This window comes from Larus michahellis, chromosome 3 (assembly GCF_964199755.1).
Source record: "Larus michahellis chromosome 3, bLarMic1.1, whole genome shotgun sequence".
NCBI lineage: Eukaryota > Metazoa > Chordata > Aves > Charadriiformes > Laridae > Larus > Larus michahellis.
In genome coordinates, this window is record NC_133898.1 from 86239748 (window position 1) to 86255051 (window position 15304).

At 41.3% G+C, this 15304-nt stretch overlaps 1 protein-coding gene across 1 annotated transcript in view; it reads left to right on the plus strand.

Annotated features, from left to right (window-relative positions):
* MCHR2 (melanin concentrating hormone receptor 2) overlaps positions 1–14949 on the plus strand; it is a 35622-nt gene extending 20673 nt beyond the window's left edge. The window contains exons 4-6 of the mRNA XM_074578337.1: positions 9246–9440; positions 11508–11627; positions 12728–14949. Coding sequence (XP_074434438.1) covers positions 9246–9440; positions 11508–11627; positions 12728–13052 — 640 coding nt within the window. The 3' untranslated portion in view covers positions 13053–14949. The remainder of the gene's footprint in view (positions 1–9245; positions 9441–11507; positions 11628–12727) is intronic.
* Positions 14950–15304: the final 355 nt, after the last annotated feature.

Here is a 15304-nt window from a genome sequence, read left to right on the forward strand (position 1 = left end):
TTGCAAATCAAATTTCTTTAGAAGATCTTAAGAAGTGTTAAAACCAGCTGTTCTCTCCATGGAGTTTTAAGGGTCAATTTATGAGGGGCACTATGTAGAAAAGTTTGCTTTCCATTACTTACTTTAATATGAAATAAGAAACATTAAGGAAAACTGTAAAAACTATGCCAGTTGAGTGTGCATATTAAAATTTATGAGAAAGTTTCCTAAGCTGATATCAAGCACACTTTTTTAATACAGATTCATGTTATGCCACAGGCAGATATTAAATTAAACCTGGATGAAACTTTGGTAGCAGAACTTTTGCCTATTGGTTAAAAGAACGTTTCGTAAGAAGCAACTCACAGCACCTGTTCTCTGGATGCACATAGGCAAGCATAGGCAACAATCCTAATATAATTTACTCCCATGTACACGAAGAGTAAATCTGACTCTTTGATTAAAATATCACTATGCAAATATGGCCTAAGTGAAATCAGAACTGTGTATGATGCAGACAGCATCTCCTCAAGCCCAAATATTGACATAGTCTCATGTCACAGTCTCTCGTGAGACAGGAGAGATGGGTGAAAAGAAAGTACAGTATGATGTCCTATACTAACGTTACTTGGAACATTCCAAGAAGTCACTTGACTTAAATGAAGATTAATATTGCAATTAGTGACGGTAGTGACTTCTTTAAAATGGCAAAGGAACGCTTTAAGAAAAGATCCAAGACTTACACGTTCAAAATAACTAATCCAGATTCAGAAGTCACATCACTCCTTATTCCTTCACAGCACACAAGATGCAGCTGGTAAAACCTATGTCGTACTTTATTCCTGTGACAGAAGGCTGGGAGGCACATCTCATTTTCCCTGTCACACGAATCCACTGGAGCACCTCACAGGAAAATGCCACTGTTTGGGTCCCTTCTTACAGAGTGCACTTCCTTCTGCCTACTTCTGCAAACTTTGGTTATAAGAAAAGGTGTAAACCTCTTGATAGGGGATCCGAGGCGTACTTTTGGTATGGCACAGCTATACAATCTCATTGCAGCCTCCTGAGAAAGCTGCTAAATGCTAAGCTTTGCGAAAGTTCCTAGAGTAGAACCATGCATGGCTAAGAAAGGTCAGATAGATTGCAGCCAGAGACAAGATCATTGAGGTGGAGACAGCAGCTCAAAGGTTCAAGAAGAGAAACACAGTCATGAAGAAACATAAAATACTAACAAAAATCAGGGAGTCTGAAGATGCTGAGGCTTCAGTGAAAGGCTGAGGGATTTGGGTCTCTTCAGTCTGGAAAAAAGACGGCTGAGGGGTGACCTTATCAACGCTTATAAATACTTAAAGGGTGGGTGTCAGGAGGATGGGGCCAGGCTCTTTTCAGTGGTGCCCGGGGACAGGACAAGAGGCAATGGGCACAAACTTGAACATAGGAAGTTCCACCTAAACATGAGGAGGAACTTCTTTACCCTGAGGGTGACAGAGCACTGGAACAGGCTGCCCAGAGAGGTGGTGGAGTCTCCAACTCTGGAGACATTCAAGACCCGCCTGGACGTGTTCCTGTGTAACCTGCTCTAGGTGACCCTGCTCTGGCAGGGGGGTTGGACTAGATGATCTCCAGAGGTCCCTTCCAACCCTATGATTCTATGATTCTATGATTCTATGATTCTATGCCCCTTTACTCCCATAGACACTGCCCAGCACAGACTCAAGGGTGCCGTACAGGGGTGGTAAGCCCTAGCTGTCTGTTGCCTATTGTAATCACCAATAAATAATTGCTTTTGGTGAATATCCTGTTTGCAAAGTGTCTCTGTGCATGGGAAAAATTCCCTGAGCAAGTTCTTGAAGTCTGAGAGTTACACAGGGTGCCAGGCAATTTTGAGGGCTGCATAAATATTTATTTAGCCTATCCCTGTAAGGCTTCAGGCACATAAATGGAGAGGTGAAGCTGGGAAGATAAATCTGGAGTAAGTAGCTCTGTGACGGCTGAGAAGAAACAGGCAGGTGTTCCAAGTGTTTGCAGCAGCCAAGATTGACAGGCGTGAGAAAATGTGTTCCCGGTTTGCCCGTTGTTGTAATGTTGCTCAAAGAAATATTTACCAAGGCAGTATCACTGGTAGGACGGGGCCATATCTCTATGAAAGTCGTGGGCTTTCAGTTATTTAAAACCAGAACCACTTGATTTGTCATGGGCTAATCCATTTACTCATTCTTCACACTCCTCCTTCTGTCGCTCCTTGCTTCCCTTCACATGCAGCCACAAACACCCCAGCCAGAGGAAAAGGTAAAAGCTTTTTAAAAGCTCAGTCTCCTGAGCAGCCCTTCATGTGCCTTTGAGTGTAGTACACTTTGCTGCCTCTTGGGGCAATCCCAACAGCAGTACATTTTGAGCCAATCCAGATGATATATTAATAATTAACAATCAGATAATTTATAATAATTAGTTATATCAATCATAATAATAGTGTCGGTATACTATATTGTGACTATGACATAGTAATAATGTTAGACCATAAAATGTCAAATATGATAGGTTAAGATATGTCCAGAAGCAGGAAGAAAAAAAGTGAGGAAAAATCCAAGCTCTAAGACATGTTTCCCCTCTCCTTGTCCTATGTGCATGACATCAGTATGACCCCATGCTTATGGCTTTGCCAGAAATCACACAAGATGACATGCAATTACCTACAACTAACTAGGAGAGCATGCTCCCATGAAATATTTTCTCCTTCAAAGTGTCACCTTGGCTTTTAAGATTGTACCGTGTACTTTGGTGATGGTCGGCCTGATAGATATTGCTCCAGGCATTGTAACAGCAAGTTTGGCAGAAAGGCAAAAAATGAAATGCTGTAATAGGCATGGGTAACAGGCATCACATACATGGTGCCTTGCGCTTTTTGAGAGTTCTGCAGGCTCCATCACTGCCTCCTTCGCCATCTCTCTGTGTCAGAGACACAACTCAGACACTCCCGTTATTGTTTGTTTCAGGTTAAGTATTCTTCAGACTTTTCCCAACAAAATACTCTTTTATTGCTGATGATTACTTAGTCAGATGAGGCACAAGTCTGCCTTTATGTCCCACTCTGTTTGAAGTGGAAGTTACTTCCTAGCTTCAAGACAGCATGTTTCCCCAAATGCACCAATCATGTTTCATTTCACAAATTTATCATCAGAAAATAGGCAAGACTGAAAATTACATCCAAACTGAAATGACCAGTAGAAACCCACTGCTGCAAAAGAATGGAGACAAAAGCTGCTTGATAAGTATTTAGGGTGAGATTAATTTCTCATTGTCCGGGGAAGAGTAAGTCAGAACACCGGCAGGCTGGAATAAGTTTAAGTTCTATCAAGAATGGAATTTTTCATAGAATCATAGAATCATAGAATCTTCATTGTTGGAAAGGACCTTTGAGATCATCGAGTCCAACCACACACACACACAAAAAAAAACTAGAATCTCTGCCACTAGAGCATGCCCTGAAGTGCCACATCTAGACGTTTCTTAAATACCTCTGGGGATGGTGACTCAACCACCTCCCTGGGCAGGCTGTTCCAGTGCCTGACCACTCTTTCAGTAAAGTAATTCTTCCTAATATCTAATCTAAATCTCCCCCGCCCTCCCCTCCCCTGGTGGTGTTTTCATTCCATCCACCCTAATGATTTCCTTTTCATCTTTAAGTTCACTAAATGTCTTTTTTTTCCTTTGCCTCGATGAATATTAAAAATGAGAATTAGAAACCCAGCAAAATTATCCTTTATAGTCACCTATCAGTATATGAAAATGTCCAGCAAAATCATTGATCCAGGAAGTGTGAAAAGTCATCTTACAATACTTAGGGAAATACACATATATGCAGGCCAGATTTTAAGGGATCATTAGTCACCTGCCCTACGGTTTTGTGAGAAACCTATGAAAACTCAGCTCTACATCCAGGAAAACAATGTCCACCCCGCAAAGGAGCCAGGATCAGCCAACACCTGGGCAGTGATGGGAACCTCTGGAGCGGGAAGATGTGGATTCAGTACCCATCCCAGGCTAGAGGGCTCGTTTGCACATGCCATTCCTTCCCTTAATGGTCTTCAATGCCCATTAACACAGTTAGTTTTATTACAACCTACGTTAGCCTGACAACCGCTAGACTGCAGCTGCTATTGAAATGTTACATTCACTGTTGGCCAGTTTTGAGCTGCGCTGGGCCGTGGTTCTTTGAGCAAAGGCAACCTCATCCGTTAAGCCACACGTCTCACGGTGCCTTAAGAGCCTCAGCCTTTTGCATTGCTAACAGCCCTCTCTCTGAAGCTCTGTAGCTGGCTTTCTGCTGGCAGCTCTGCACCCGGTCACCCAAGCTGCCGCAGCAGCCTTTCCCAGAGCCTCTGGGGCAGCTCTTTCCCCTTGTTCCCACGCTGTGGATCTTGCGCTGTTATCCTCAGGCCTTGCACCTGCAAACCCAACCGCGTTGTTTACGGTGGGTTCTCGTGGGAAGTGACTGCCACCAGCGTGGGAATCGCCCCTTCTTCCCCTCCCTTTCCCTACCCTGTGGTCAAAGCTTCTGGTTGAAATTAGTGGACCCAAAAACATGCGTGCCCCAAACTTCACAGCAAGTCAGCGTGCAGCCTCAGCAAAGCATGATCTCAGCAACACCAACAGCATCATAGGCAGGAGCAACTGGTAAGAAGTGAGTCCCGATGAAAACTATGTTGAAACTGTGGAAAAGAGCATTGCAGGGAGAACCATGCATGGCAATGGAGAAGAGGCCCAGAGATGGATGCTTCTCTGGAGACCCCCTATTGCTTCTCTTCCCAGCTGGCCACTCAGGACAGCTTTACCTTTCCACACTCTCTATTTTCACTTTAATTTTTCCCTTAAAGTAACTATATACCATCAGCTACAGACCATGGTAATAAATCTCTATGTGTGTGAACCTTTCTTAAAAATCTTTGTACGATACACAGTTCTTAATGAAAGAGCTAATAAGAAATAACCAATGTTTTGTGGTTAGGTAAGTTAACACAACTTACCTAACCTTTGTTTCAAGCTTAAACAGCTTGAAACAAAAGGGAGATCTCACCGAAACCTCCCTGCCACGGAGAAGCATATGAAAGCATTAAGGTGTTTTTATATCATCGAACTTAGGCACGAGATAAAGTTCAGTCTCTCACTAACAGCAGGCAGCAAGCGTGTATGTCTAAGAGGTGACTCATGGGGTCTATGGAGAGCACAGAAAAGGATAGAAAATCATTTCCTGTCACCTTCCTTGCAGCCTGCGGGAAGAGGGGTGCTTGGTTAGGTGCACTTCTTCCTCCATGTCAGCTACTAATGTCACTTCTCTGCGCATCCCCAACGCCCTATTTCCATCTTACACACTTTCATTTTCTCACAAAGATTTCCTTCAATTCACAGTTTATTTGCTGATTTTTTTAAAATTTTATTTTTGTAATGCCCATTGTAATTTTCTTCCGTATTCATTCTTTGGAAACATCTCTGCTGCCAATTTTAAAAAGAGTTGCACTATTGCTCCCTTACTTTGCATGGAGATGTTGTTGTTTGCACCACTTGAAAAAATGAAAGCAAGCTCAAAGCGTACATAGTATGCTTACACGGCAACTAAGAGGTCAAATTTTGTGGAAAGCGGGAGTAATCACAAGTTTTAAGAACTTGAGAAGCCTGTAAATTACTCTCAATTACAGTGATCCTGTAAGCAGTATCAGTGGCAGAAGCTATTTCCATGAAGCCGCCAGTGAAATAGGAGAGGTAGCTGTATTGAGAATGGTAGAAAGCAGTTCCACCATTGCAAATGTAGAGGATTTCTGTTCTTTCTGTCACCATCATAAGGATCGAGAATAACTGCATGAAATTAGACACAGCTTTTTAAGATATCATGTGCCAGAAAAGCCTTTTGTGGTTGTAGCAATAATGGCCATTACTCGAATGTTATTTAGAGAAAAGAACTTGATTGTTGCAAAGCTTGAATGATGAAAGAAATCTCTTTCATACTCATATTCAAGCAAGACTAAAAATAATTTATTATCACATGAAATATGAATATTTCTTGATCTTATGCACTGGTTCCTGATCTTCATTGGCCCAAGGGCAGTAAATACCAAGCAACTGAGGTGCCGCAGGCACAATGTTCTGACAGGCTGGTGAACCTCATCTGTGAAAAACAAATACAGGACCCCAAGAAATAGTCCAAGGTCTTGCAGGAAACATGTTGCCGGCACCTACAGACAAGGATCTTCTCATTTCTGTCAGATATTTACATGGTGTTGAATGTGCAAGTATGGCTATGTATTAATACAGATATAGCAAAGGAATGACAGGTATTGAAAGTTACTGCTGTACAATTAATGATATTTCTGGTTATTTACTGATACCAGTACCGGACTAGTTAACCCACAGTCTAATTAAACCTGAGGTTTCAGCCTGGTGAAGGCATTCTTAAGCAGCCAGTCACTTACCAAGCTTCTGCTCTCAGCTGCATTGAAGAAACTTCACAGCAGTGTTGCTGGGTTTAGAGCAGTAAATGTAGATGCATACCATGGTATCTGAAAGCAAAATGCACCATTTAATTTGCACGCATTGCAGTTGGTGTTATATACGCCTATCTGGCTTCTTGTGTTTTTAACAATGTAAATCTAGAATAGCTCCACTAAACTCTGTTCCTTTATTTCTAATAATTTAATCATCCTAATAAATGTCTACACCTGTTTTGCTTTCCTGAAATACTTTTAAGAAGGAATTACATGACTATGAAGACTGTTCCTTGCAGGTTTTTATTGTGGTTTTTTCTGCATTTTTTTCACTTGGTCTGTGAACAACATAAGTAGTTCAGCATTGATTGAGAAATAGTTTTTCATTTCTAGCTACAGTATAGCTTGAGAGCGACAGAAAATTAATCTGTAATGGCCCTTCTTCAGAACACACCAAAAATACTACTTTCTGGGGAAAAAAAGTCTTCTACAAGAATGATGTACTTTCTGAATCAGCTTCCTTAATTAGCTGAGCAGTGCTGTGGCAGTCCGCACACACATTATAACCCTTTAGAAAAAAGATGCCCTCTTAGGCAGTACCAGAAGCTATCTTAACATTCATATTACGCTTGCTTGAACTGCCTTGTTTTTTTGCTGGGCTGTCATTTTTTTCTCCTCTACAAAAACTAAAATTCAGTGAAAATTTCACCAGTATTTAAACATTTCTCTGTTTTATCCTTTCAACTTGTACAAGTTTTAAATACCCTCACATGAAGGTATCAGGAAGGAATTAGGTAGAGAAGTTGATACCAGCCAATCACTAAGAAAATTATTTTCAAGTGTTGTTAAAATTTCTATATAATTTGTCTTTCTCATAGCAGCTAGTAAATCTTTTTCTGTTAATTTCAGAAAAATCATAGTTTTAAAAGATTTCTGTGACCATGTTTCTGTTTTCAGTCTTTTTAAAAGAAACTGAGTCAATCTAAGTCCCACAAGAGAGGTGTCTTTCACTGCTACTACCCAAAATTCTTCCAGCTTTATGCACGAAAAAAAGCAAGTATTATATAGTTGAAAGGGGTAAAATTAAATTTTTAATCCATTTTGTAGAGGCTCATCATAAAAAGAAAGATGCCCCAAAGCTTCCTCTCCCCTTTTTTTGTGTAAAACTTTGACATTCAGGAGCTTTCATTTGGTTGTATCGCTTGTTATTAATTTAAGAATTATGATAAATGATAAATGGATGAACTGTGTTTTCTCCATAAGTTACATCTCACCCATTTCTCTTCAGCATTATGGTTGCTCACACGCCCACCAGCTCCTGCTGCCAGAGGCTGGGTTCTTCCACCCGCCCTTTTCCCTGTCATAGGGAGCGAGTTGGTGGACATGGGGCCAAGGCAGAAGCATAAGCCTCCAATCACCCGCAATCTGGGTAGCAATGGATACAGGTGCCACTAGCAGGGCTAGGACCTCAGTGGCAGACCTCTCATCACATATCAGAGGGGATCATAACTGATCATGTCCTTAAGCTGACAGCTATGTGACAAGAATCATCCCTCTGCTGGGGTCTCCACTAGGAGACCCCGCTGACAAGAGCTGTATCTGCAGCAGCTTGCCCGTGGAGCACCAAAGTGAGGTCAGTCGATGCAGGTTTCTGGTTGTCTCATGTGGTTATATCACTTCTAAGCCATCACAGGGCCGTGCTGCAGTGCCCCTCAAACGGCTTTACAGAGTGCAGTGAGTTCGACAGCCATGAAACAGTACCAAGACCCAGGGCAATGGGAATTTTCAGCCTCCATTACATACTGTCTGCACCCAGTACATTTTGGCCAGGCCTATGATGGTCCCAGTATGCCAGATTCTGTGTGTGCAAAGAATGGAAAGAAAAAGGAAGAAATTAGTTGTCAGCTTTGTTTACCTTTGTTGAATTTATTCTAAAATGATCTGACAATCTTCCCAAACAAGTTGCTAAGCTGTGAATCAGTGTTAGTAGGTAGTCTGTTCTCATCTGGAAATGCAAAGGCGTACCGAATGCAGTGGACTTTTTACCTACCCTACTCACTCCTGAAAAAAATAGAGGGAAAACACACCCTCCTTTAACTTCCCCTTCTTTTTATATGTTAATTGTTCCATTTAATATTCTGCTTTCGGCTCAAAGGTTGACCGCTTTAATCCATTTTGATCTAATAGATTAAAGTTCACCCCAATCTTTTGCAAAACATGAAGGTCATGAAAGAGAAGTTGAATTTGTTTTGTATCATAAGCCGCTGCTAACTGAAGGTTATTTTTAAGGTAGTGAACACTTTCAGTTGTATCTTCAGTTATGGGGAGACTAAACATTTAAATTATAACTATAACTTGAGCACTCCTAGAGCTAAAATATGTCAAAAAGTTCTATTTTTTTAAAAATAAGTCTTGTCTGCACTAAATTATCTCCAGTCCTTTTCCAGAACTAACTTCATCTCAGATTTTGTCTCTACTTGCTTCTTGTATGTCTGAGTTTTTAAATTCTGTCTCCTATATGCTAATCCACTAAAATTTATTAAAAACTCTTATCATATTAATTAAATAATATTGTGACCAAAAGCACGATCAGCTATAGCAATACTTGTTGAATGTTAAGGGAATTGCTTGAATAAAAGCCATTCTGGCATGTTGTACTAGACGACTTTTTAAAAATGCAGTTTTCTTACCTTGCCATGGCTATTCTTAGAATTTTCATTTTGCAATCAAAAATATTAAACTAAATATTTTATCATTGTTCTATTATATTGCTGGTATCTGCTTTTACAGGTACCTCGCTCTTGTCCAGCCATTTCGCCTAACACACCTGAGAACAAGATCAAAGACAATTCGAGTCAACTTATGTTTATGGGTAGCATCGCTTATTCTGATGTTCCCTGTGTGGGTCTACTCAAAAGTAATAAAGTTCAAAGATGGTTTGGAAAGTTGTGCTTTTGATCTAACCTCACCTGGTGATGTTCTCTGGTAAGCTTTCAAAGCTTGGGGGACCTTGTCTTAAGCTGCTGTTGAGGATGCCACCCATTTTGTCTTTGACATGCCTGGCCGGCAGGCAGGAAGGCAGATGGATGGATGGATGGATGGATGGATGGATGGATGGATGGATGGATGGAAGGATGGATGGAAGGAAGGAAGGAAGGAAGGAATCGAATTCAAGCTACAGCTGAGCCTTGTATCATTCAAGTCATTGCATCTCAGATTGTATTGGTAACACAGAGGCAGTCCCAGCGCGATGATATTCAGCAAGACAGCTCCCACATAGCAAACATAACTGAAAGATTTCTGTTTCTCCTTATCTTCTCTTGCTGCATTTAGGTAACTGTTGTTCACAAATGGGATCTCATTGCCCTTTCTGACCAGGCAGACTGTCATGTTTGGAAGATATAGATCACAGAAGAGATCAAACACTCCTCGTAATTGCATATATGACTTTCCAGTATCTCATGGCCAAGCAGATTCCTGCCTATTTGTTAAATTCAAGCTAGTTTGTTGAGGGATGACTAGCAAGGGACATAAGAGAAAATTTTAAAAACCTTAAGCAACAGATAGCAAATTTTGGCTGATGCTGGGTGGTTTTATATTAGCATGTTGTTTGGATAAGGAAAGTATTTTTGGAGTGAGTATCTGAATTGTCTCTAATTACCACACTTGAATTCACATTATTCAGCAGTCTCAGCACACGTGATCTGTGTGCTTTTCAGGTGAAATCAGACTGGAAAAAGTGCTCCGGGAACTCAGTGAATGGACTCCAAACCACTGTTGTGTATTCAGGCCACAATCCACAGTATCTAGTTAGAGAAAATCCAAAGTTAAACCCCCTAACATGAGTATAACATGTCATGTCCCAAGCACCACGTACTTCATTCTACAGATTTTCCCTACTCATTTGTACTACATGTTAATGTAGACAAAGCCTAAAAGAATGTTTTTGAGCATTTTTTTGTTCCAGCACCTTTCCCCTCTCCCCTCTTGCAATTAAATTGCAACCAGATATTTAATGGAATTAATTCTAACTCCAGAGCACCAGAAAAAGAGAGGAAGATATGAAACAGTACAGAAGTTAAATATTTTAATGCCAGCAAAGCTTGATGAAATCCGCTGCTGAAGACTTAAGATATTAGTAAAAACAAGTCCTGAAGTATGACCGATTATTTTCAAGAACTTTTGAAAGACATGACACCCCCAATAACCTGAAAGAAATCAGAGAAAATAGGAGAAAACCAGAGCTGAAAGGATTTGGGGAATTCAGTCTAGTCCATCCTCTCTCAGATGGCATGAACAATTGTCAGAGGCTCATTTCATTCCACATTACAGGCTTTAACACAGAGAAGTATGAAGACAAGTAACAGGAGAGTCCGGTAGATAGAGTTAAAAGCAATGAACTTCAATGACCATAAAGTTTAACAAATTATTAAGCTCTCAATCTGTAAAGTGGTAAGAAAAACTCTATGTCTGTTTCTCAGGAACAAATTATAACAAACCAACCTAACTTTCTTCCTTGATGGAAGTTCTCCCGTTGATAAAGAATAACTAGAAACAAAGTAATTTAAATTGTAACAAAATACCAGCAAACCAACTAGGAAATATGGTGTAGATTAGATTAGACTAATGATGCAAGAATAATTGAAAAAACTGTGCTCAGAAGATGGTCATCACTGGTTTACTATCAGAGTAGCAAAATATCAGTGGACTGAGCAGACTGCATCCTGCAAAAATGCTTGTAAGAATTTTCACTTATTATACGGGCCCTGGAAAAAGTGCAAACATACAGAATTTAGAATGCAAAGTGGTATAATTTGTAGTTATCTTCTTGCAGTCAACAGTATTCCTAGAATTGCCTAATGCAGACTTTAATACTTGAAAGTACTTGGAGTTGTAGGTACTTGCTGCTACATAAAACAGGCTCCATCTACCTCTAATCAAGAACCGCAAATCAGAGACCACGTTATGAAAAATTTTTAATATTTTTTTTACATTTATGAGATTGCCTTTGTGTAATCACGTTGTTTGTTCTTTTTTCATTTTGCTTGACAGGTATACACTTTATCTTACTATGACGACTTTCTTTTTTCCTTTACCACTGATACTTATTTGCTATATTTTAATTTTATGTTACACGTGGGAGATGTATCAGCAAAACAAGAAAGCAGGAAGGTAAAGTATTATTCATGTTTCCTCCTATTTCACATGCTCTGCTCAGACTGCAAAGGTTTTATAAGTAACAAGCCAAAACGAACAGTCCTAAAACAACACTTAGGTATTACATCACGTAACTTTCAGTGCTTCAAACTGCATTAGGTTCCCAGGAAACAGACTAGGGACGGGACTCAGGGGAGGGAGCAAGATAATCCAGTTAGAAGGAAACATTGTGGAGAAAGTTTTGGCTGAAGTCCTCAGTCAACAAAAAGGCAGAACCCAACCCTGTGCTTCTGGCTGCAGGAGAGCACCTGTCCATTCAGGTTTTGTGGGTCCAAGCTCTCGGTTCAGGGATTAGGAAGCCCTGGGAGAAGGTGGGTGCCAGGTCTGGTACCACCTGCCGTGTCCCAGGGAGCTGCGGGCTGGGTGCCTCCAGGCTGCATTTCCCCTCTGGTAGGAAGGGGACTCCAGGCCCCACAAGGATCCCTAGCTGCTGTTCACAGCCTGGGAAAGTCTAGGCAAGAAACGAAAATTGACACATGAAACAAATGAAATACAATTTCCCGGTTTCCGTGACAGCAGCTCCTGGTCAGCATGTTTTAGTTCTAGGACTATGTGCTTTGGATTTTTCTATGAAAAAAGAAATTGGTTTCCATTTTAGTGTGGTTTTTAATTCCTCAGGCAGGAGAGTCATTTGCTTCTTTTCTCTAAATCTCCATTAAGCTCATAATAATAATGTTTTAACTGGATATTTCTTTTCCAGTTGTTAGCAAAAAAAAAAAAATGTAGTTGTGTATGAAAAGGGATGCAAAGCTATATAGCTCCCATGTTGAAAAAGAGTAAGCGTTTTAAATTAAAATAATTGTCAGTATTTCATCAAATACACGTAAACATTTCACAGTGGCTCCTGTATGTGTGTAGCACAGGATCAAACTCAACCTAAGCAGAAGAAACAATAATGTGCAAACAACAAAAAAATGAAATTGCTGAGAGACGGCCTTTGCTCGCACTGTAGGTGAATTTGGTCTCAAATAACTGCAATTCATTAGCACACTCAATCCATGCCATCATTTTCCCACCTTGACTTCCCATGCTAGGGATCCTTCCTTGTTTTGCAGTTACACCACCCGTATCCCCAGGCAGAGAGTCATGAGGCTCACTAAGATGGTGCTTGCTCTGGTCAGCGTGTTTGTGGTAAGCGCTGCCCCGTTCCATGTGATCCAGCTCATGAATCTTCAGGTTTCTCAGCCGACCCTGACCTTCTATGTGAGCTACTACGTCTCCATCTGCTTCAGCTACGCCGGCAGCAGCGTTAATCCCTTTCTCTACATCCTGCTTAGTGGGAACTTCCAGAAGCGTCTCCAGCGGTGCACAAACACGGAAGTCAGGATGGCAGAACGGGATGTCAACATCATCGAAAACACCCTCAAGTCAAGTTTCTGAAAGGAGGGCCTTCTCCCAACAAAAACGCATTATCCATGTGTACATTTTATCGGTTGCAATAGATGGGTCTGATTTTACTTCCTTCATGAAAGTGTAACTCAGAAGTGGCTTTGTTGCTGGAATTGCACCAATGTCAAGCTGCTGTAAGACGAGGATTTGCACCGCTGTTTGAAAGGTTAGAGCTCCTAGAGGAGGGATTCTCTGCAAAAATATTCTTTGTTACTGTGTCATTGCTTTTTTTTTTACGATGATTTGTACATAGATGAAACAAATGTATAGAGGTAAAAGCGGATTTTAAAAAACTATTCTTCTAGTAGTAAGAAGATAGAATGACTGTGGCAAGCATTTGGGATCTGACGCTGTGCGTGAAGTCATGGAAACTATAAGTTAATGACCAAAAGAGACTTGGTTACTGATGACTCAGAAGGAAGTAACTATTGATTTTTATCCTATCTACAGCTGTCTCATATGACACTCGTTTCTGCAGCTATTAAAGGCAGGGGAGAGACATAAAAGGCACTTTTGGAGGAAAACTGCCTTTGAATTAACCTTGTTGTGCCCTTGTAAACAAAGAAGCGAATTCACAGTGTGTGTCATTGGAAATTATTAAACCTAAGTTTTGAAAAGAGCTTTGTGTTTCAGGGATATGTCATTGCTTCACTTTTGTCAAAATCCCTGCTTCCAAGACAGCTCCGAGAAGGGTGTTCAGTCCTGAAAGAGCCCAGAGTTAATCTCACTATGAGCGCTGAGAGGAACTTGGTGTTTTCCCAGGATGCACTCTCACTCGTTTCAAGAAGGGTAGAAGAATGCCTGCTTGTTGTCGACACTTAATCCACGAGATTTCTAGTAGTAGGATGTAGTCAGGTAATATTATTAGCACCTTTAAAGCTAATACAGAAAATTGGTGGAAAAAAAAAATCTATTGAAAAATCTAATGTCTTGAGAAGTGTTCACAGTTTTGGTGTTCACCACACTGTGAGTTTATCTGCATCATGTTCTCTCTTTGTCTTACCTCAGGACTTCACTTATCACTTTACTGGGGGAAGACAACATTTCACTAGGACCAGAGGTTTTATGTCTACAGTATTCTTGTTATTCGAAGACCTGATGAATCTGAAACACTTAGGTTAGCTCCCGTCTTGTTGTCCCATCCCAAGTGGGCCTTTTATTAATTTATTTGCAGCCCTGTGGAGGTCACGCTTTGTGATCCCACTCCATGATTGTGAAAGACTGGAACTTTAAAATAACTGTCTCAAAGCTTGCTTAAGCTTCTGCAAATCAACGGCAGGCTTGCAGGCTGATAAGCAGCTTGCTTGTGTCTATTTAGCACCTTCTGCAGACCATCCTCTTGCTTGCCAGTCACCACCCAAGATAGCCATCAGCTGAAAAGGGGTGTGTTGCTCCCCACAGCTGGAGAGGGTGTAGGCCTCTGGCTACCAGAGTGGCCAGGCCCTGCCTAGCCTGGGGCCCACCCGAGCCTGTGTTCTTAACTCCAAAATTGGTGAAGCCAAGCACTGCCCAAACAGCAAGGGGACAGGAAAAGGTTATATGGCAACTGTGTAAAATGACAATTAGCTGGGCAAGGGCCACTGTCACGTTGACTGGTCAAGCTACAGACTGACCTGGGCTACCTGGACTATAACTGGCACGCCGACCCACCACAATTTGGGAATTGGGACTGAGACCCCCATCACCATCAACCACAGATCAACGGGACGCCACTGGACTTCCAGAGGACTGCCAAGATGTCATCAGGCCTGTGGTGGTGACTATACTCTTGCTACAGTCCCTAATATTGCTTCTCTTTTCTGCCTTTCCTCTACTTCTGCCTTTACTCTATCGCTTGTCTTAGTGATTTTTGCTGGGGAATAACAATAAACCTGCAGTGAGCGGCGTCTGACCTCGTTTGCGTCTTAATTTCACACTTGGAATCATTGCGAACCTCTCCCAGGCCCAATTTAGTTGGACCAGCACGTAACAATGATCTGCCAGCCCACTGCAGGACCCACGGCACAGGAAAGAAGAAAACATCTTTCACCAGGGGAAGGCTGGGCTGGGCATTCCCAAACTGTGGATTGAGCTACTGCCCTGTCTTCTGCCATCACGGGGCACCTGCCAGTCCCATAGGGTCTCACACATACAGAAAAAGGATTTTAAGGGGTTTGAAATAGCTATTCATAGTGTAAAGCTAAAGTTTTACATAGAAAATGCATCATAAAGCGTTTGTGATGGTGTTATTTAGTAGCCTAAGG